Raw genomic sequence first — 24,525 nt, forward strand, 5'->3', positions numbered from 1 at the left:
AAGTACATTCCCATTGCTCACATGCACACCTCACAAAACGTTAATAATGAAGAATAATAAAATATAAACTGTTACTATAGACTAAAATAGCAAGACGGAATCTTTTCCTAACGAAGTTTAGGGGCCAGATTGATATAGGTCATTGCTGAGAACCTAAAGGAATCCCTTTTCCAGGAAATGGAGAAGACAATACATAGTCTGAACTCTGACATTTGTCAGTGTTTAATTAGGCTTTCTCAATTTGTGTGATACTAGTTTTCTAGGAACATTTATCAATACTGTAAGAATTGGGTTTTGCTTCACAAACAGAGAAATATGGACGCTCCATACACTTGGATAAAGATGAGCCTTATGTTTGCGATCAAAGTCTGTTTTAGCCTTCTTTAGAAATCTTTTGACAGAAGTAAACTAGAAACAGCAGTTTTTATAGATTGACATCAGTAGTTGTTTCATTGTCTTTTCCAGGATTCTGCAGAGTTTGATTTGTTGTTTGAAAATGCTTTTGACCAGTGGGTAGCCAGCACAGCGTCGGAAAAATGCACCTTCTTCCAGATCCTTCACCACACCTGCCAAAGGTACCTCACAGACAGGAAGCCGGAGTTTATTAACTGCCAATCCAAAATCATGGGAGGTGAGTGGACATTTGTGTGACTTTAGTCATCCTGATTCTTTAGGCTCACTTTTACATAAGAAGTTAGGTGTTCAACAGCATAATTAAAGACAAAAACAAAAGAAGAGTCAAAATGCTCAGAGCTAGACAACATGAGAACCATTCCAGGGAGTTTATTGTATGGTAAATCTAGACACAAAGATATGTTTTCATCCTTGTCCAAAAGCTGGTCTTTTTTTAGAATCAGCCTTCTAGTTCTTCACTTAGCTAAGATTATTTGTACCATGAGAACAAAGCTGTTTCTTTATTAGAAAAACCTTTTAGATTGGTTTCTCCACTACCTTTTCATTGCAGAACACTATTTTCTGGGTTGCCTTTTCCTATTGTTTTCTCAAGATGTTTTACAAATATTAATATAAAAATTCCAACAGATGCTTTCCTTTCTTTAAAATAGCAGCTCATGTTTATTCCTTGAATGGCATATAGAGCCGAGTTAGATGAGTGCAGTAAGCCACTGTAAAGGGGTGAGTACCAGCACTGGCAACATAATGAGAAACGTTTAGAGGGTGCTTAGCACATTTTTTTTTTAGGTGGCATTTCTTTTTAGAGAATTGAAACTGTGCTAAAATTGTAAAAGCCTTGACAACTCTGTGAGTTGGGGAAGAGTGTTTTTATCATTGGTCTTTTCACTGACCTGTTCTCTTGGTTTTGAAAGACTTTTTTAAAAAATACACCAGCTTTGCCTTAATCAAATGTTAAATGAAGATCACATTAAATACATCACATCTTCTCCTTGGGCTGTGTGTGTTTCACATGAACATGTAGCAGAATCCATCTCTGTCCTAGCAACTGACACACATAATGTCATTTTGACATTAGTCACTACAAGTTATATGGAAAACTTGTTATCCAGTTCTTTGGTGTTATCCACTGAGGTTTTGGCATTCCTTTTAAGTAGGAAGTTGCCTAAATCATAAGAACCTTGAAAGGTCTGTCTTAGGTATCTATGCAAATTCTTTTATTTCAGTTTCTCTATTTAATCCCAGGAAAATACAAGAGTTGATAAATGGTGTATATTTTTTCAGTTGGCCACATCCTATGGTACAAAAGTGAAAAATATTAGATGTGTAAAGGAAAGGGAATTTCAAACACTGGCCTTTTTGGAAAATATAATGAGATATAGCTCTGTATCATGTCTGTGCCACCAGTGCTGTTAAAATGATTCCTGTTTTGAAAGTCCAGCCTTAAGAGACTTGGCAGAAAGTTGAAGCACACCAGGCTTAGGACCACAGATGGCCACATTTTCAGTGAATAGAAAGTTGGCCAGGAAATCCCAGGTCTCCCTTATTCTTCATTAGGTGGAGTTTGCTCTGCTAGCCTAGAATCACGTTTGTTTTTTAATCTTCAGTTCCTGCTATGAAGCATTTTTCTCATCCTTGTCTGTATGGTCAGTAGCTTACATGGCTAGCATGTAAGCACAGAGTCTCTCTATAAGTAATGTGACATAATGGATTTGAAATTTTTGTTGCTCTTGGAGAAAGACTCCCCTCAAGCATTCCACTTCTTCATGTTCCATCCTGGCTAGAGTGGCCAGAACAGACCCAGTGCCATAGAAACTACTGCACTTCCTCAGAATGGAAATGTGGATGGAAGCAAAAGGGCCACACACTCACTGACATTGCAAGGGAAACGAGCTACCTCCTTCATGCTCAGGTTAGGGATAGCTTTGCTGACTCCTCCTCTTCCTCCTTTAACAGACTGCACTAGTCAGTCACTCTGCTCTGTTGCCCGTAAAGCTCTCATTTGTTCTCTAGGAACAAGCTTTTTCATTCATTCATTCAATTACAGTTCAGTATCCAATCATACAATAAATGAGGAATAAGAACCTACTACATGCTAGTCACTGTGCTATGTCCTGGATATGGAGAATATTCTAAATAATTCTAAATTAGGGTCTTAGTAGACCCTAACTGCCACTACTCAAATCTCAGACTGATAAATCTCTAATTTGTTCTTCCTTTGCCTTCCTGAACATCCTCAGGCCTTCCCACACAGCCTCACCACACCACACTGCTGTCTGTCATTGACCCAGCCCTTCAGCTGTCTTTCATTGCCTTATGAACCCCAAATTTTGCAGAATTGAGATGGGAACTCATATGTCCAATGTTTAATTGTTGGTATGTGTATTGGATAAAGCCAAAGACTGGTTTCCTGTAGTAAGAAAAAATTAGAATAAGTTAATGAAACCAGTGTCAGAATTGCCTTTGCCTTTTGTGACTGTAGGTGTGTCTCTCAGCTGCTCCAGTCCTCAGTTTTCTCAGGTGTTGCATGTAGAGGTTAGACTAGATGCCATATAAAATCTCTTTCATTTCCATCATTTTGAAAGTCTTTAATTCCTAAATTATATAGGTTAATTACTTCTTAACTAAAGAATCAAATTAAAGATTTAGTGCAATTACATTTTGACAAGTCCTGGATTACTAAGGAAGGCACAAAAAGGTTTGAATTAAGCATGTAGTAATTTGTTGGCAGCACATATCTCCTTGATGAATGCAGCATGTCTTAAACAGTTGCTTATCCTTGATAACAGTTGTGCCAACACACCCTAATAAATTAGTATGCTGATTAGTCTTCTTTGCTACCAGTTGTCACACTTCTGAGACTTCAGAATTAGGTGCATCTGGGCCACTACATTCTAACCTCTTTAACTTTTGGGTAGCTTCCACATCTTTAGTATGTGAAATCTATTGTCAATTTCACAATATCTTTTGGTCTTTCCCTACAGTATGGGCTACAAGTCCTAGATACAGTTGTTTCTTATACCATGAAATAGGATAGTTTTATGATTTTAAAGAACTAATATTGGTGTTAGTATTCTGCCCTACACGATATCCTGTAAATATGTTACTAATTTAATTTTTATAGCAGACTTTGGAAATATACTGTATTAACTTCGTTTTATACAGAGGGAAACAGAATCAGAGAGACCAGATAGCTTGCCAAGGATCATATAGCTAGTAAGTAGTAGAGATACGATGCCAGTGCAGGCCCACTCATTGGTTCCTTAAGGCCACTGAGTGGCATGCTTCAGGAAACACCATTGACATTGTCTGTTATGAATGGTGCCCCCTAGAGTTGTGCAGGAATTGCTGGGAATATTTTAGCCAGCACATTCCTGGGTATTTAAAAACGGAGGTGGGAGAAAACCACCTATATGGATAGTTTTAACGTTTTTCCTAGTTTTGTCCCAGGAAAATATTTAAGACAATTCTTAAGCTATTTTTTTAAATCTTAAGAACAATCGAGTCAAGCACCTTTTTAAAATAATCTTGCTTTTTGTTTTTTGGGTTTGTCCACCCCAACTGCAATAGATTAAATAGATGAAAGCACTGAGAAGATGGTACAGCCCTAGCCACCTACAGGGCCTCTCAGGTACTCTGTGTCAACCTAAAATAATGAAAAGGTCCAAATCTAGATTAAAGAGAGTTTAAATACAAAGATTGAGGACAAGCCCACCCAAGAAGCACAGATTCCTAACAATAGAAGTCAGTATTACAAAGCACAGAAGTCTGAGATTGCTTATGTAGACAAAGCCTAGGGAATTTTAGCAGACATCTTTCTATGTAAGGTTTAATACATAGTCACAATGACCTGATTAGTTGAGATGGTCCTTCTCTTTTGGGAAAGGTACATTTAACATTCCATTGCAGTTACTGCAGATGAATGGTCATTGGGTCCCTATTAAGAGGACCATCTAGTCTGAGTTAGGTACAGGACAATAAAGGAGGCAGTTAACCTCTAACAAAGATTTGTGATTGGAAGGTAGAGGTCTGGTCTCTGGTCTCCTACTCATTTACAGAACGAGAACAATGAGGAAGAGAGTTAAGCTATGGTCTAAGAAGTAGAATTGCAAAATATGCTATATGACTCAGATCACAGCCACATCCCTCTCAAGGCTTAAAGTGTTTTGGGGGCTCCAACAGCTTTTAAATTGTATTTATTTTCACATCTGTATCTGGTCCAACCCTGTCATTGGGAAAACTGAGCAATTTTGAATGACTTTATCAAGGCCAGGAACTACACAACAGCCTACAGAGATTGAAGGCAAAGGTGTGGAGCCAGTTCTGGCTGCTGAAATGTGACATGGCCTCATGAGTGACAGGGTTGCCTCAAAGTAAAGTCTCAGGTGGTTTGTATTTACTTCTTCTGAGATAAAGAAGCTTTTATTTTCTCTGTGTTTATTGTAAACAGAAATGATGTTATACTGTTATAACATGTTACACTGTTACACATGTGATAACACATTTGTTTTCAAATTTGTACTTCAAAGGGCCTCTAAGGAGTTAATAACATATATTATTAGAGTCCAGAGGAGGGACTTGCTTTCAGCTAATTCATTTCAAAGAGACAGAGACGTGGTCTGCCCCAAATAGATTGTCAGTTTAGATAATGGGTGTGCCATATTAGGTCAAGGTCCCAAGGAAGACTTTATGACTTTACTTACATCAGTATTCTTTAAATGTGAGCAAATTCCACATGGCTCCCACACTGCTATTTCATTTGTGTTGACCAATTTATAATGATTACTGTTGGCCTAGTATTCACATGCCTAATACTGTGAACTATAGAAATCTTTGGTGATACTGGCAATTTCTGTGTTAGAACCACAAAGTAGGTTTTCAAACCCACTTTCTTTTTCATTAAGAGGTATAAATTATTTGCAAGAAAAAATGATTTATTCTTCAAGACAAGCATAAACTGAAGCATATCCTAACCTTTTTCTTGAACTCTGAGCCCGAACACCCTAGCTAACTCATTCAGTTCCCTCTTAACTATTTCACCTGTTGTATATCATCCTTCAGTGGGCCCCACCCTATTATATGAGGGCCAGTTGTACACACGTCCTCATTGCTTCCACAAGCATTTACTCAGCACTTTGTAAATGTGCTAAGCTAGCTGTCGAGATCCAACCACAAAGTAGGCACCTTCACCAACTTAACTTACTTTCTGGACATATCAGATGTAAATAGATATGAAATATTGCCATGAGAGCAAGAAGATGGCTGAGCTGGAGGTTAAAGGATGGTTAGCAGTTGTCAGACAGACAAGAGCAGAATGAAATGAGCTCTCTCTTATTGCAATAGTTAATCCAGACAATTTTATTTCAATGTTAGCTATATTCAGAATTTGAATGTGGCAGATTGTTTTTTCACAAAGCAGACTATTTTAAAGTCCCATATATTTTCACTATCATCAAAGGGTATTTCTTAAGCATTACGCTTCTATGCACAGCCCTTCAGATGATAGTATAAAGCCCAGACTTCAGAGCACTATTAGAATTCTAGGAACACAGATGTCTCTAATGTCACCTTCATACCAGGCTGGCCCTCTCTTGCCCCTGCTGATTGGTATGCTAAAGGAAACCCAGTGGCTTTACTCTGGATTCCCCCAGGATAGGATAGAATCTCAGGATTCAAAGTGTGACTTTGTTTGTTCTTTTTTTCCAAACAATACAGAGTCATCCCTAGGTGACATGTGCAACTATTTCACCTTGTGGGTGTCCCAGGCATGGAAAAAAAAAAAGTGATTGCTGTGGTAATTCTTAATCCCAATATATTAATATAGTACTTTAAAGGAATATATAACATTTGCTATGATTTTATGTTATTTTTCCTTCTGTTTTAACTCTGTCAATGAATAAAGACTTTGAAGTGTGAACCTCACACTCTGACACATGCTCCAACCAGGGGTGCATTAGAATGAATTGCTTATTTCTCAAGAATAAAGTCATATATAATTTTTCCCTTAGGGCTCAAACTTCAATATCCTTGGTAGATACACACACATATATTAGAGATTATAATTAACAGAGATAAGTTGTATTAAAACCACCATATGGTTGCTTCTTGATGCCTGAATGTAACACAGAGCAGCAGAGGAGGCCAGGCTTCTTAGCTGATTCACTGTTGTGAGAGAGTGCAGTGAAATGTTTCTTATAGTTCTCTAAATCAAGAGGAATCCATGGCATAGTTCCTCCAGTGACTATTTTTGTTGCCCTTGGGAAAATAATAAACTTCAGCTTCCTCCACCAAGTACAAATAAGGAAAATGATTCATGAGGAACTAGTTCAAGATCCCACAGCTATTAAGAGATAGAGCTGGTGTTTCAGTCAAGACCTGCTATTTAGACCCCATCTATTAAATGAAGGCCATGACTTCCTCTATTAAGTGAAGGCCATGACTTCCAAGTTCCCTTAATAAGCACAGGTCTTCTTTTCCATGTATCAATTCAGCTAAGCAGAAGAGGGGATGACACCAATTTAATAAGATCTTTGTGTGAATTGAGTTAAAAATTATGTTTGAAATTTCTCCATAAATTATGTTACATAATTATATTAATCATGTACACACACAGATTTAGCCACTCTTCCATCACTCCATCCTCCTCACTGAAGCCAATGTATCTTTTCCTAGACAGCATGATTTTCATTTAAAACTTCCCTTAAATGAAACTTCTTCCAGAGAGAGAAAGAAATTAAGACTAGAAACAAAAAAAAAGCATCAATAAAAACAACAATACAAATATTTAAAGCATAGAATCAGAAAAGCCCAGTTTGGGAGATGTTTGTGTTTTTGTTATTGGGATCTCAGCAGTGTACCCACTGTGTCAAACATAAATGTTTTTACAGTCCTATGTGACCCATCGAAGTAACCATCTGATATTGGCTGAGCACTATTAGGGGCATGACATTCTAGCAGAAACCATGAGATGTTTCTGGATATGAATCGTTCATGTATTTTTTAAATGAGGATGACATTTCTAGTCATTATGTTTTATATGTGTGTGTTTTCTCATATTTCCTCATTCAGCCATTCAACTTCATCTTGTTCCCAGAGAGGTAGATACTTGTATTTTAAGTGAGAAAATTGGAAGCAACTAAGGACTGTTTTCTTAAGTTCCATCCAATTCTGTGTGTGATATAAATGACTAGAAACTAAAGAAAAATTGGGTCACAGATGCAAATTTTTTTTCATTGCTTATTGGCTGTAAGCTACACTGAAATGCATGCTGTGAAACAGCTGGTGGGTTATGGTTAGTCATCCTGAGTTAGGAGTGGCTTTGTGCATTAAAATGCTTTTGAATTGTATCTCTTCATCAAAATTTTGTACCAAACCAAGACTATGTAAAGGTACTTCCAAGATACCATTTTTGTCTGGACAAGGGTTGTAAACATGTTTTGTCTATGCCATGGTTAAATAATCTGCAGTAGATTAGAGCCATTCCTATTTTCAGAATCAACCAGAACATATAAACATACAACTTGATCTAGAAAAAAAGAGCACAGACTGGATTCACTTATTCTGCTCTTTGACAGCATTGCTCATTAGTTGTGTAACTTCATCTGAACTGCTTAAGTTATATGCAGCCTCTCTATGCTCTTCTGTGTCATGGATAGCAACATATACTTTGAAGGGATGGCATGAGGATTAGAGTACATTTTAAAGTGTTAAATCAAATGGGATTTTTTTTAAATGCCAGTACATGCCTAAATATTCTATTCTTTAAACACTAGAAATATGCATATTCATGATATTTCGTTATTTCTCCCAGCATATTTATCAAAAGCCTTTTCTTCTAAGAGAAGCAAGGAAATATTCTTGAGCTTTCATAATCTGTGTTCACCATATGAATTGGGGGGAAAAGAATTTCTTTGTTCCAAGTGAGAATGAGCTAAGCTATACTATAGATATTTCAAATGTCAGGGATGCTGAGTTGTTTGCCATGCTTTATAGAATGCTGAATGTGTTGAATTTTATGTTTGACATTTATAGAGTGCACATGTTACTGCTGACTTAACCAAAACAACAATGTTTAAAATATATCAAGTAAGACTGTGCCAGAGATCAGGGCACATAATTCAGATCTTCCAGTAGGAAAGAAAAAAACCTAAAACATGTTTTTTGAACTTCACAAAAGAATGGAAATACTTTTTTTCCACCAGCATGTCCTCAGCCTAGAATAATTCCTTGAGTCCAACTCTCTACTTCCAAAACTGGAGATACGTGAGTCAGAGGTAAAAGTACTTAACATTGTTAGACATGAAGTGGTAGTTCTGAAACAGTCATAAAAGGCATTGTGCATTATGCTCGTCCATTTAAATTTACAGACAAATGAAAGTTAAAATTTTTGGAGACATAAGTTTGCCAACCAATTTTCTAAGGAAGGATGTTTTCTAAAATCTTTACATCTACTATCACCATAATTTTATAAAAGAAAGTTTAACATTAACAATAAAAGATAAAAGGATTTGATCTCTGAGACTAAAGGAGCTGTTCTTAAGTTAGAAACATTGACCTTTAGGAAAAGCTTACTTCATTGTGCTTATTTCAGATAAGCAATAAAAACTCTACCATCCACTGTCATCTAAAAGCTGTTGCTCTGCTGTAACATAGAAATGTAAGCAGGGGAGGGAGCGGGGGCATCCTGAAGATGCTCCCAGTTCCCTGCTCCAACGTGCCCAGGTCCTTGACCTCTCTTATCCCAGGAATGGGGGAAAGGGCCCCAGAGGCTCAGTGATCTTACTGTTCAAATAAATATCATGGGCTTAAAGAGTTTTGCAGAGAGTGATATATTAGGCAGAGAGAGAGAAAGAGAGAAAGAGAGAGACAGCTCCGACGCTGTGTGGAAGGGGATCCCAGGGAGGAATCCATATAGGTAAGGAACATCTGGTTTTAACCCTGGAGTTATTCCCTCCCCGTTCATGTTCTCATCCAATGAGAAGAGTTCTTTTAAACTTCCTCTGGAGTGATTAATCTTTGACTCTAATACCAGATTGGTTGCTAGGTTCGCAACAGAGCTCCCTCCTCCCAGAGCTTTTGGTGAGCTTTTTGAACAAAGAAGCTCGCCTGGATTTTCCACCTAGCCAGCTGGGGAAAGTCAGACAAAGAACTCTAGATTCCCAGATGGAGGCGTGGATGGAGGCATGGCACTGGGAAACTCCAGCCTTTGAAACCATGCCTCCTATGGACTCGGGAAGAGAAGGTTTTTTTTCCTTAACACCATCCCTCAATCCCCCTTCTTAACAGGGAAGTCCAGCTGCTGTTGGGACACAGGCGTCAATCACACTCTAGCTACTTCCTGCTGAATTAGGCATAGAAAGGGCTCTGCAGTTGAGGTTTCTCCCAGAAGGGAGTCTTCCAGGGGTGCAGGTTGATTCAGAGGTCCACGATAGAACTCATGAGCCAAGGACATCCGGGGTTCCATTTGCAGGACCATTTGTGGCCTCATGGCCTTAATTCTAGAAGAAATGAATTTGACTAGAAGGTTAAAGATCAGAGCAATAATAGAATGGTTATAAATGGGTCTAGAAGAGGGTAGAGCCAGGACAACCAATAGTTAAACAAACTCCACGATCCTGTTTCTTGAAGGTCTTTAGCTCTGTGTTTGATTTGGTCCCTGAGTTCTTTAATAATACCTCATTGGTTTACAAGGTAGCACACTCTTTTCCTAAAAAGAGACAGGTTTCTTTTTTCTCTGCTGTTAGCAGATCTAGGACCCTTCTATTTTGAAGAGCTACAGCAGCTAAAGAGTTAAGCTGCTTCTGCAGAGAGAATTAGCAGCCTTTTCCATGTTATCATTTAACTCCTGAGACAGGTTATAAGAAAACTGAGTAGAGGTAGTAACTCTTCCAATGCCAGTACCAAGTCCTCCTATTATTCTGCCCCCACCATGAAAGGAATAATTGGGGTTCTAGTATGTGTGGCCTTGGCAAGAGAAAACTCTGCACCTGAGAGTCGGTGTAAATTGTCATGGGGGGGCAGGCAGTAGAAAGGAGAGGAGGAGAGCTATTAGGCCAATCTGTAGGGGCAACCACATAGAGTCTGGTCACAAATAATAAAGTCAAGAGTAATAGTCTTGTTAATGCTAGGATGTAAGTTAGACTTATGAGTAGTTCCTTTCCTGGAGATGTCATCAGGAGAGCAGATGTAGATGTTCTAATGGCTCGCAGGTGTACAAAGGGTCACCTCCTGGAACTTCAGGCTGTGGAGTGGAGGGCCTATTATTTTCTTCAGGAAGTATCCAAGGCTTCAGCCAAGTGCTATGAATCCATGAGTCAATTCCCACCACCACAGTAGTAGCAAGCTCTGCCAGACTGGCAGCTAACCCAAGCCTTTCTCTCTTCTGAGCCCCTTGGATCTGCTTGCCTGAAGGCCATGACTAGGGCTGCAGCTTTTTTTCTGGTCTCTCCTGTTTCTTTTAGCCTGTTCCTCCTGGTCTCTATTATAAAACACTGAGATTGCTAGATTTAGTAATGATTCTAGACTCTGTTCTGGCCCCAGGGCCAGCTTCTCAAGCTTCTTCCTAATGTCTGCTGCTGATTGCATAATAAAATTGTCTTTTAGTATTAGCTGACCCTTGATGGAGTCTAGTGACAGGGGAGTATACTTTCTTAAGGCATCCCATAACTGCTCAAGGAAAGCTGTTGGGTTTTCTTCCTTTCCCTGAGTTATTGTGGATAACATTGTATAGTTCATGGGCTTTTTCCTAGTTCACCTTAATCCCTCAAGTATGCAGGCTAATAAGTACCTACGGCTCCAGTCCCCCTGTTCTGAGTCAGGACCCCGGTGAGGGTCCATGCTAGGGACTGCTTGTCTACCTGTAGGAAATCTGTCCTTTTTCTCTGGCATCATTCGGTCATGTGCTTGACTAAGGTACCAGGTGTCCCCAAACTCTTGAGCTGCTGCTAGAGCAGCCTCTCTCATTGCTGGTTAGGCTCTGACTAGGCAATAACATGATATCTTTCCAGTCTAATTTGAATGACTGACCCAGGCCCTTCAGAACATCTATGTACTTGTCCAGGGTACCTGAAAATTTTCCTAAGTCTGCCTTGATTTGCTTTAAGTCAGAAAGTGAAAAGGGAGTATATACCTTGATTGGGACAAATTCTCCTCCTACTGCCTGTCAAGGGCAGAGCTGGGGCATCCTAGTAGCCTGAGGTGCCTGAGTCACTTTGGCTTTCCCTGATTCCTCTTGGGTCATAGGAGCTGAGGAGACCTGGTCAGCATCAGTGGAGGGAGGGGCCACAGGGAGTCCCAAATATGGGGGTAGTCCTGAGGAGGGGCCAGTAGGGTATAGGTTACAGGCCTTACATAGCTGAGGATTATCCCTTAGAGAAAAGAAAACTTGCACATAGGGGACCTCAATCCATTTACCTTTACTTTTACAGAACACATCTAATTGTAGAAGTGTAATTACCTTACACTTCCCTTAGGAGACCAGGTTTCTCCATTTGGCAGAGGGTATCATAGCCAGGCTGTTTGGCAGAGAAAAATGAGCCACTTCTTCAAAGATCATGAGTCAAATTGGTCCCAGTTATCCAGGATACACTTTAAGGGTGATTTTGCCTTGGGAATAGTACCCATCTGAAGTTGAACACAGAGAAGCCCACATCCCTGGTATTCCTTGCAACTGTTAGCCCTGGGAGGTCCCCCAGTTATAGCACCTTGTAGTTTCCTGGCACCTTAGATGTGTGATCATCTTCTGGGCCCCCCATGTGCCGGGTTTAATCATGCTTACTGGCATCAGGGGCATACCCTCACTGTCTAAATGTCTTTATGGCCACCTTAAGGACATGAAGACTGCCAGGATTAGTGGCCCTATACCGTCGCATCCTTGAAGAACTAGGCCAGTGAAACTTGGGTGATGAGTGCCAATATTCCCTAACAAGAGTTCAATTAACATAGGCCTGACCATAAAACTGCCCTAGGAGGATAAACTCCTTGAGAGGGGCCTCTAAGCACAACAATCTTAAAGAAGGTAATGGATGGCGGCATGGCCGAGGCTGGAACAATGCTCTCTGGACCCAGGCCTCCTCCCCTACCCCACTTTCCATCATAGGAATGTTCCCTAGGGTTGCGGGGCCTGTAATTAACTATTTGAGCCTTGGACCCAGTCTGACTATGGTATTCTAGATGGAGTTCTGCTGAATGGATAGCCAATCCTAGGCAAGACAAATTGTGTATCATTAAATTCTGGCACCATTCAGTTGAATGTAATAAAAAAAACCACTATGTCCTATAGCCTTCAGGACCCACTGATAGACTCTGGCTCCATTAGGACATAACCTAGCACTGCAGGAAAGGGAACTGACCCTGTGCACTTATACAGCAAGACATCCTCATAGACATAAGCCTAAGGGCACCACAGGCATAGGTCCCTGACTGCCAACCCAAAAGCCTCATGTGTAGGAAATATATTAGAGGAAAGGGCCAGGAAGAAGTTTGCCTTATGGAAATCTGGACCCAGGAGATTGGGGTCTGAAAGGCTGGGTGTGGCTTGAACAGGTGGTTGTGCCCCTGCCTGGGCAAGCCATTCCTGCAGCGCAGCGCAGCCGCTACCACTGCTGTGGGTCTGAAAGGCTGGGCATGGCTCACATAGGCAGCTTTTTCTTGGAGGTTTAAGTGGTGGGGGAGGAGGCTGATTTCCACTGGACTGAACTGGGAGTTCAGGGCCACCCTTCCTCCTGCTGGCCCTCAGCTTGGCCGAAAGAAAGAAAAACAGCAAGAAAGGGAAGCTGGTTTGGAGAAAGCCTGATGCCTGTGTCCCAGCAGCCGTGCTATTGAAAGGCTGGGCATGGCTTGCATAGGTGGCTGCGCTCGCTGCCCAGCCCAGCCATTGCTGTGCATGGCCCCACACAAGCCCGGCCACCTGGTGTTCCTCCTTAACAAAATTAAAAGAAGCAAAAGGACAGATTAGCAAGCCAAAGGGGTCCGATACCACTCACTGCTCTGAAGTTTGACAACATACTCCTGGCTGGCTCGCCAAAGATATAAGTGAGGGAGGAAGCTGGGGCATCCTGAAGATGCTCCCAGTTCCCCACTCCAATGTGCCCAGGTCCTTGGCCTCTCTTACCCCAGGAATGGGGAAAAGGCCCCAGAGGCATGGTGAGCTTACCATTCAAATATCATGGGCTCAAAGAGTTTTGCAGAGAGCGATTTATTAGGCAGAGAGAGAGAGAGAGAGCGAGAGAGAGAGCGAGAGAGAGAGAGAGAGCTCCCATGCTGCCATGGGAGGGGATCCAAGGGAGGAATCCACGTAGGTAAGGAACATCTGGGTTTTTAACCCTAGAGTTATTCCCTCCCCATTCATGTTCTCGTCCAATGAGAGAAGTTCTTTCAAACTTACTCTGGAGTGATTGATCTTTGACTCTGATACCAGATTGGCTGCTAGGTCTGCAGCAGAGCCCCGGCCTCCCAGAGCTTTTGGCAGGCTTTTGAACAAAGAAGCTCACCTGGATTTTCCACCTAGCCCGCAGGGAAAAGTCAGACAAAGAACTCTAGATTCCTGGATGGGGGCATGGCTGGAGTCATGGCACTGGGAAGCTCCTGTCTTTGAAACCACACCCCTTGTGGACTCGGGAAGAGAAGTTTTTTTCCTTAGCACAGTCCCTTAGAAACATTAATAACTAAACATTATGTGGAATTTTAGTGAAGAGAAGCTGTAAATTCAAACAGTAACTGGTTCTAAAAGTGTTCAGTTAGTAATTTGGCAAACTCATCCCCACTTCTGGGGAAACCATTCAGCATGCACACTTTTCAGAGAGCAGATAAGAATATAATCTTCAAGGTTGAAGGCTGTAGTCCTATTCCATACCTGGAATAGAGGTTAGGAATTTGAGCATAGTACATGAAAAACTATATAGGAATATGAGATTTCTAAAACCTTTAGAGAATGGGTGAATAAAATGGCCTTTTTTGTTCACATTATATGATAAACTTCTAAAAATGTTAACTATGTTTCTTATCATTAAAGTAAGGCTGAATAATAAGATTTAGCATAGATAGTTCTTTGAAAATTGGACACTGATTTAAAAATATGACACTGAAAACTTCAAATTTATAAAAGCAAACATTCCTTTCTTACCCTTCTACCTGCAATATACCTACCCAGGACTAGGTTTATTGCAAGAAGCTAGAGCATTAGAGTTGCCAGATTTAGCAAATAAAAATTCAGGACATGTCACTTGTAACATACTTATACTAAAAAAATGATCCATTATTTAGCTAGAATTCAAATTTTACTGGTTATTTTTATCTGGCAACTTTTTTGGTCATCCACTCTCCCAGTTTGTAGCCAGCCAAAACAAATATGGAAAACAAAATAAGCTTATGGTGTGTAGACAAATAAACCTTATGATGGCCAAACAGTTATAAGGGCTTTCGGAGAATTTGAGATCGAGATCTCAAAGACATAATGGGTTAGTCATTCAAAGATACAAACAAACAGAAAAATATGAGACAGGCTGCTAAAGGGATATTCAAAGAACTTAGAAGATCAGTGTCTTATTGTGGCTATTCCACATAGAATAATGCTGTAAAAATGCAAATTATAGGTAGTTGGAAGTATTAGAATTTCACTAAAGCAGTTTTATAGCTGAACATCAAATTCCTTGTTACAAGTTTTGCACGGGAAAGATAGTTCAGTCTTGAGTCAGAATGTCTTTGGCTTGGTTTTCAGGAGTTAGTTTATTGTTAATAATACAAGGAGCCTGCCATAGACTCTTGGGGGCACCCACAAAACAAAGGCTCTCATTCAAGAGGGAAAAGCTTACATTGTGAAGAATTCTAAGAATAAAGAAGTCTACCAGGAAGCTGCCACTTTAAAAATTTGACTTCCTTTCTAACCAGTCTAGTGGTTTTCTTGGTAATGGAAGTGGCTGGTCTCTCTAGGATCCCTTGACAAACCCCTTGAATTGCCTACAAGCTCACCTTTATCAGTCATGCTGCCTGCCTGTGAAGACCCTCTCATTGTCAAGTAAACAAACATGCGAAGTAGCCTGACAGCTTTTGTTTGTTTAGTTGGTTTGGTTTAGTTTTTGTTCTAGCTCTAGGTGAGTATGGCATTCATAGATAATGCTGTCTTGCTGCTATAGCTTCTCTAAGCAATTCAGTAGGTCATGCCTCTGAAAGGGGAATAATATCTGTTTCGTTATTTTCTAATTGTGAGAGCACACTAAACATAAACATTTCCACTGCAATGCATGAGTGGCAGGAAAACAAGAAAGTAGTATATCATTATGTTGGGGTAAAATACAAGTTTTAGGGAAAAAAAGAATGAGGAAGAGTCTTCATTGGCTTAGACATTTATTTAATTTGCCCAACTTTTGAACAGTTAAATTGTGAGGTGGCAAGTATGTGTCTGTCTGTGTATGTATCCATGCTTCTTAAACTCAGTGAATACTATTAGTGGAGAAACAGCTGTTTTTCTTTTATTTAGATTAATAGTTTATACCCAAAAAGACAGTAGTAAGAAAGACTCAGACTGTTATTGAGTTTACATGCCTAGACAGAAACTGGTTATTTATACTTTTTGAAAATCTAAATGTAATTATCATAATTACCTACAATACTATGCCCAATAGAAAAGAACTTTCAAGTGGTATCAATACCTCCCTCATTGAACCTAATTGAGAACATTCTGGTCACAATCAGCTTTATGGACCCTATAACGAGGATTAAACAGGGCAGAATATGGTGGGCAAAAGTCAGAGATATTCTGATTCATACACAATATTGCACAAAGACCTGATCTCCTTGTGACTATTCCTCTATATTACTATATATTATTTTCTCTATCAGTGTTTTACTCTATCCCATGTACCTTGTTTTCACAGTTGGTTGGTTTTATTGATCTTCTTCCCATTTTGCATTATAAGAGGTTTAGACTTACAGGGAGAAAAGAGAAAAAAAAATGTTTTTCACAAGGTCAAAAGGGATTCACACATCTGTGATAAAACCCAAGTTTATCCTGATGGTTGTTTCTAGATATGATAGATTTTTTTGGAGACCAGGTAAAGAGGGAAAAAAACACTTTTTGCGATTGTAAGAAAGTTTTTTATGGTCTCAATACATGCTTTGTGTACTTTATTTAAGCTATTGCCTTTAAACTCAAATAAGATAGAATATAATTTTTTTTAAGTTTTACATCCTTTAAAAGTGAATGTTCATCTCAGAGTTGATGGTTGATGTGTATTTTAATTTTGCTAGCCATGGTAAAGTTTATGACCTTGGCCATTTATACTAGTTTCTCAATGCTGCTATATCAAATTACCATACAAATTTAGTGGCTTAAAACACACAGATGTATTGTCTTTCAGTTCTGGACCCTAGAAACCTGAAATCAGTAAGTAGGGCTGTGTCCTTCTGGAGGCTCCAGGGAAGAATTTGTTTCCTTGCCTTTCTACCTTCTAGAAGCTGTTTATGTTCCTTGGTTCGTGGTCCCCTCCTAAATGCTCAAAGCCCCCAGCATCCTCAAATCTCTGTCTCTGACACCCCTGCCTTCCTCTTAAAAGGAGCTTTGTGTCCACCCAGGTAATTCAGCATAATCTTTCCCTCGAGAGATACATAATCATATCTGCAAAGTCCCTCTTATCATGCATAGCTTCTGGAGACTAAAGTGTGGACAAGTTTGGGAAACTATTATTCTGCCTACCACACCATTTTCTTAATTCTAAAAGCTGTGATATACTCTATTGTGTAATATTGTCCTACATTTAATTTTTTATAAGATACAATTTTATATATGTCTTATAGACTATATTACTTCTGCTAATCTGTTCTCATTTAAGACATTTAAATTTAGAAGCACCTAAACTTTCTATGAAGACCCAGTACTTAAGTGGCTGAAAGGGCTTGCCATGTTCTGTAAATGTCAAAATGTTCCTTACTTTAGCAGCTGGTATACTTCTACCTTGGCTCTTTCTCTTTACTTAAGGAATTTGTTTTCCTTAATAATTACACAGCTTTTGTACACATTTCTTAGGGTACTCGATAGTTAAAGCTTTTGATGATGGAAATACTGGAAATCACTTGATTTTTGTTAAAAATCATTCTTTTCCTTGATATGTCCCTTCCCTGTCTCCTCATAAAATCAGCATAATGCCCCACTTGTAAATAATTTGGTGGTATTCTTCTTGAGAGACTAAAAATTCCCTTTTCAGCTTTGATATAAGATATCAAGGTCAAGTTTATTTAATATATACTCATTACAGATAAGATCACATTCGCTGGCTGGATTTAGCTCTTTAATTCAACATATATATATATTTTGTTTGTTTGTTTGTTTGTTTTTTGAGACGGAGTTTCGCTCTTGTTACCCAGGCTGGAGTGCAATGGCACGATCTTGGCTTACCACAACCTCCGCCTCCTGGGTTCAGGCAATTCTCCTGCCTCAGCCTCCTGAGTAGCTGGGATTACAGGCACGCGCCACCATGCCCAGCTAATTTTTTTTGTATTTTTAGTAGAGACGGGGTTTCACCGTGTTGACCAGGATGGTCTTGATCTCTTGACCTCGTGATCCACCTGCCTCAGCCTCCCAAAGTGCTGGGATTACAGGCGTGAGCCACCGCGCCCGGCCCAACATACATTTAAACGTGATGTAACACGAGCACCTGAAATGCAGTTTTCATGTTAATTTAACAATATTCTGTATCACTTAGGGTATGTAATCCCTTCATTGTGATGATGAGTTACTGTTGTTAGGATCTGTTTCGACTCATAGAACACTTCTGGCGCTATGTGGGTTTTCCACACCAAGGAACTGTCCAGTTCTCTGGAGCGTCAACTGGGTGCCCTACAATGTAATCCAGTTCTGACACTAACTCCCCAGAGTTAGTGCAGACCCTGCTGGTTAAGGGCTCAGTCCCACAAGACTACTCCCCACTTTAGATGCCAGTCACAAGTAGTGGGTCCTAAGGTTACGTATACATTTGTCCGACTTGGCTACAAATTGGAGGTTCCCATGACCTCCTCCTCAGGTTTGATAATGTGCTATACCAACTCACAGAACTCAGGGAAATCCCTTACTTACATGTACAGGTGTATTATAAAGGATATTATAAAGGATGTAAGTGAACAGCTAGATGAAAAGGTACATAGGGCAAGGTCCAGAGCACAGGGCTTTCTGTCCCCGTGGAGTTGAAGTGCACTACCCCCCCTGCCCATGGGTGTGTTCACCATGCTGAAAGCTCTGTAGACCCCATCATTTAGGGGCTTTTATTGGGGTTTCATTACTTAAGTATGACTGATTAAGTAATTAAGCCATTTGTGATTGACTGTATCTCCAGCCTCTCTCCCTGGAGGTCAAGATAAGGGGGCGGGGATGAAAGTTACAACCCTCAAATCTTATGGCTGGTTTGGCAGTCAGCCCCTAGCCTCCAAATGTCACCTCATAAACTCAGGTATTTTTGAAAGGGGCTTATTACAAATAACAAAAGATGCTTCTCTCATTCCTGTCATGCAGGGAATTCTAAGGGTTTTAGGAGCTCTGTGCCAGGAACTGAGAGCAGAGATCAAATATATATTCTTAGTATGTTACATGTTGTTTATAAATCTTGTCTTCCTGGTAGGATGTGGTATGATGTCATTAAAAAGAAAAAGGTTTTAAATACATGGATCTGGGTTTGAATTTCTGGTCTGTCACTTACTGGACGGAGCAGGTCTGTTACTGGTCTGTGGATGAATTCTTAAACTGCACGCTTGACTTCCTCTTTTTAAACAGAATACGAATGCTTACCCTGTAGGACTGTTGTAAGGATCAAACAAGATCATGTATAAAACATGTAGCACGGTGCATAGGGAGTACCATGGAACATCGTGAGCACTCAGTGGGAGCTTATAATTAACGTCTTCTTTTAATCCTGTCTTCCTGTTGTCCTGCCTTCCCTCTTGTTAAGGGAAATTTGTATAGAATCTGATTTCTCACTGGACACAGGAGATAATGGAAATAGAGAAACATGGTTTTGAATGTCCCTTAGGTTGGATACAGTAGAAATGTAGTTGCCCATATTTATATATTTTTGTATTTATATTTTTCTTAATTTCCAGGAAAAAAGCCAGTGAATGCTAATAACACTGATAGTCACCATACTAAATTCCTACCATATACCAGGAAATTATTTTTAGTTTACATTTAACTATAAAAAGGAGTTATTGTTATTCCTGTTTTACAGATGCAGAAACTGAGCCTCAGAGAGTTTATTTATCTAGCCTGAAATGACATCCATAATAAAGGGCAATCAAGATTTGAACCCAAGTCTAACTCTAGAATGTGTTATTTCCCCTTCCCCATTGAAGAGAGAAAATAGAAGAATTCTTCAAAGCAGATATGTACTTTAAGTTTTGGGATACATGTGCAGAACATGCAGGTTTGTAACAAAGGTATACATGTGCTATGGTGGTTTGCTGCACCCATCAACCCTTCATCTACATTAGGTAGTTCTCCTAATGCTATCCCTGCCCTTGCCCCCCACCACCCAACAGGCCCCGGTGTGTGATGTTCCCCTCCCTGTGTCCACGTGTTCTCATTATTCAGCTACCACTTATGAGTGAGAACATGCAGTGTTCGGTTTTCTGTTCCTGTGTTAGTTTGCTGAGAATAATGGTTTCCAGCATCATCCATGTGCCTGAGAATGAGATTGACATGAACTCATTCCTTTGTATGCCTACATAGTATTCCATGGCATATGTGCCACATTTTCTTTATCCAGTCTATCACTGATGGGCATTTGGGCTGATTCCAAGTCTTTTCTATTGTGAATAGTGCTGCAGTAAACATACATGTGCATGTGTCTTTATAGCAGAATGATGTATAATCCTTTGGGTATATATGCAGTAATGGAATTGCTTGGCCAAACGGTATTTCTGGTTCTAGGTCCTTGAGGAATGGATACACTGTCTTCCACAATGGTTGAACTAATTTACACTCCCATAAATAATGTAAAAGTGTTTCTATTTCTCCACATCCTCTCCAGCATCAGTTGTTTCCTGACTTTTTAATGATCACCATTCTAACTGGCATGAGATGGTATCTCATTGTGGTTTTGCTTTGCATTTTTCTAATTACCAGTGATGATAAGCTTCTTTCATATGCTTTTTGGCCACATAAATGTCTTCTTTTGAGAAGTATCTGTTCATATCCTTTGCCCACTTTTTGATGGGTTTTTTTTTCTTGTAAATTTGTTTCAGTTCCTTGTATATTCTGGATATTAGCCCTTTGTCAGATGGATAGATTGCAAAATTTTTCTCCCATTCTATAAGTTGCCTGTTCATTCTGATGACAGTTTTTTTTGTTGTTGTTGTTGTTTTGCCAAAGCAGCTATGATTAATGCATGTTTTTGTCTAAAAGTTCCAAGTGTTTCTCCAACAAAATTAGAATATATTCTCATTTCATTAGCAATTAGTATTGTTCTTGACATTGGGTGATATATTACAGTATAACATTTAAATTAAGGAATACACTTTCTTATGATTATTAAGTTATCTTACAGTTAAGCACTTGACCATTAAGTTCACTTTCCTAATTCTGCACTTTCTTACGATGTTTCAATCTATTTTCTTTTCCTCTAGAAATATATTTAAAAGTATATTGCAATTCAAAAGTAAAATGCAATTTGATTTGTTGAATTTCAATATATACATAAACATTCAGTAACACACGTTACATGAAGTGTGATACATTTATATTCCTCAACTCTTGTGCAAATTAACACTTACAGGCCAGCAACATGATTGGGTATTTAAAATGGAGTCCTAGGTAAGACAAACTTCAAAAATAGAATATATACAAATTTCCTCTTTAAAAGATTTGGATAAATGTAATAAAGCTTTCATCAGTGGTCATTAAGCAAGTAATTCCAAAACTATGACTCCCCTCTTTTAGGCCTATTATACTTCCCAGCTTTATCTATTAAAAGCTGAATAAATGCATGCATAAATAACTGGATTTTTCTCTGGTTAAGATTAGGTAAAACTGCAGAAGTTTTACGCTGTAATGCAGATAATAATAGATATGGCCAATGAATTGCTGCTTCTTCTCAACCCTTTTTTTTTTCTGTTCAATTAAAATTTATCATTTGGGGCTATCTAATTTGGGTTAATGAGTAAATAAGAAAATCTGTCATAAGATGTAATCATCTTTTCCTTTTGTTTGGTAATAAAAAAAAAAAAAAACAAAGAGAAAAATAAGTATTACCTTTGCTCAGCAAGGTATAATTTTGGGATTGTTGTTTTGATAAAAATGAATGGGAAATTGAATATTGAAGTAGTTTGGCATTGTAAATTTGTATTTTGAGGCTCCTTCAGTTCTGTCACATGCAAAATAGAGGAAACTAAAAAGAAATAGCCCCTTTCAGGAAAAAAAAAAAAAATAAGTATATCCATAAACCAGAATTATAACAGAATCACAAAGCGGTTAGTAGGATTAAAGCTGTTGTCTTCTGGATTCCAAGTCTGGAAGGAAGAAGTTTGAATTCTATGCTATTATAGGGACTTGAAGTGCCCCCCTGCAAAACTTGGATATAGGAGACAGATTTGCTGCTTGTTACCAAGTCTTCTTAGCTTAAGAAAGGAGTTTACAAATATGCTGTGAGCAACTGCTCCCTGGGGCAGTGGCTTATAAGAACCTGTGTTCCAGAGAGGCAAGAGAAAACAAGCATAGTCTCCCACCCAAGACCTGGATCCAACTGGCCACTAGCCTGGGACTGGCTTGGCCATATCCCACATGTCACCCAGAGAAGGAGCCTCAGAACATTTTTTAAATCCTGTTGTATCAGGGGCCAGCACAGGAAATAATAAAACTGTTACACAGGAAGAAAGGGTCAAGACAATGAGGAAAAGCAGGAAGAAATTAAAATCTCCCACTGAAGAATATTGTGCATACCAAAATTCTATATGAGAAAGCCAACAAAAATAACAACTGATAATTGAATTCACCCCAAATGAAATGAAAGTAACAACGAAATCTGATAATGACTTTAAGTATATTTATGATACTCAAAAGATAAAGGAAGAAATTAGAAAAAAAAAATAAGATGTTATAACACAGGAACTAAAACAAATGAAAAGGCAAAGTAATAATAGAAAAAAGGATTCTTGAAATGAAAAATGTAGTCTCTGAAATAGACTCATTTGATAGAATAAACTCTAGACTGGGAAGGGTCAAAGACAGAATTAATGAATTATAAGATAATCATGAGAAATTCACCCATAATACAGTACACAGCAACGAAGAATATAAAGGATGAGTTGTACATGGAAGACAGAACAAGAGGCTCTACCATTCATATCATAAAAATTTCTAAAGAAGATTTAAGAATGGTAGAAAACCAGTATTCAAAAATATGATGGCTAAAACTTTTGCTGAATTGAAGACTCAGATTAAGAATATCACCAAGTGCCACACTTGAAAATAAAACAAAGCTTTACCTAGAGAAAAACATAATGCAATAGAACACTTGGGACAAAGGGAAAATATTAAAAGGTACTAAAAATACAGTTTTCCTACTGTGGAAGAATAAACTGATGGCTTGTTCCCAGCAACAAGAGATGCCAAAAGTCTATACATTAATATCTTCAACGTTCCAGAAGTAACTGTCAATCTAGAATTCTATACCCAGCTAGATTGTAATATAGATGTAAGAGAAATTCAAAAATATATTCAGAAAAGCAAAGATTGATTATTCAATCCAGACCCTTGCTGAAAGAAATACTAAGTGATGTACTTCAACATGAAGCACAGTCAACCCAAAGGATAGAGGTGGGGTGTAAGAAACAGTAATGATTGCAAATACGGTAAAAATAAATTTCCAAGCTTAATTGTCTAATGATTATTTTAAAATTATTTGGAATGTTTTCTTAAAATACCTGGAGCTAAAATTTGAAACAAAAGAAATAAGGAATATATGCTGTATGTTCAATAGATAGTTAATCATGCTGAAGTTCATTCCAAGAAGGATAGCTACTGAATTAATTTGACTTTGACAGGAAAAAAAAAAAAGCAGTTACATTTGTTAGACTTCTAGTTTTAAAATGGTAGAATAAAAAAAAGATATTCCCCTCTTGTCTTGAAAATTATCCAAAATTAGCTCAGAGAATTTAGGAGTGCAAACTCTGTCTCTGATGAAATGAGTGTCTGTCTCTAATTACAAACTCCTGTATGGGGGGAAGGGTTGACAAACGCAGTAAAGGTGAAGGTAGATTCCCAGGAGAGAACTCTCAGACCTGTAGTCACAGATAAAGCCTAAAGCCCTCAGAATGAAATGATCCAAAGTGTGTGTCAGTAATCCCTTCTTTGGAACAAGGGAGCAGAAGCCAGGAAAGCCCTGGGAGTAATGGACCCAAATGGGCACAATGCTAGGACAAGCAAGGAAAGAAGGCTAAACAAAGAATCACACAGTCAAAGCCATATTGTCAGGAATCAATCTGTTGATGGAGTAAGGTGGAGGAAAGAATCTGAATTCCAAGCAATATGTAGTGGTACACATCTTGTTCAGGAAAAGTACAGGCTCAAGTGGCCTCTGTCACATACACAGCCCTGCATCATAAGGAGACTGCCTGCTAGTCGGGAAAGTGATTGTCTTCCCTCCTCAGTAACATGAATCTCCTGCCAGTAGCTGTTCAGAAAGTGATAACCTTATCTTCAAATCAATGATAATCCCAACCAGGAGAGGCGGTTCCATCACTTACCACTAATATATCCTTGAGCAATTTATAACCTTCCTAAGCCATGGTTTTTGTTTTTGTAAAATAGAGTAATAGTTCCTCCCATATATAACTGTGGGAAGGATTAAATAACATAATAGACCTTAAACACCAGGCATGCCTAAAACACTAGGCATAATACATATCACATGGTAAGGAGTCAGTAAATATTTACTGATCAACAAAGATCAGCCAGGTGGAATTCTCAGGGCTGAGAACTGACTTGCCTTCCTTGTCCTCTTCCTCGCTAGAAAGCAGTGGTTAAGAACACAGATTCAGTAGCAAGAATTCTGAGTTCAAATCCTGCCTCTTTCATTGCCTACCATTATGATCTCAGCCAAATTATCTTTCTGACCCTCAGTTTTCTCATTGGTAAAG

At 39.0% G+C, this 24,525-nt stretch overlaps 1 protein-coding gene across 2 annotated transcripts in view; it reads left to right on the forward strand.

Moving 5' to 3' along the window:
* Positions 1-24,525, forward strand: part of STXBP6 (syntaxin binding protein 6) — a 271,168-nt gene that overhangs the window by 208,534 nt on the left and 38,109 nt on the right. For both annotated transcript variants that reach the window (XM_064374720.1, XM_021674895.2), the window contains exon 4: positions 466-631. In XM_064374720.1, coding sequence (XP_064230790.1) covers positions 466-631 — 166 coding nt within the window. The remainder of the gene's footprint in view (positions 1-465; positions 632-24,525) is intronic.

This window comes from Aotus nancymaae, unplaced genomic scaffold (genome assembly GCF_030222135.1).
Source record: "Aotus nancymaae isolate 86718 unplaced genomic scaffold, 86718_ANA_hifiasm-v0.15.2.pri h1tg000011l, whole genome shotgun sequence".
NCBI lineage: Eukaryota > Metazoa > Chordata > Mammalia > Primates > Aotidae > Aotus > Aotus nancymaae.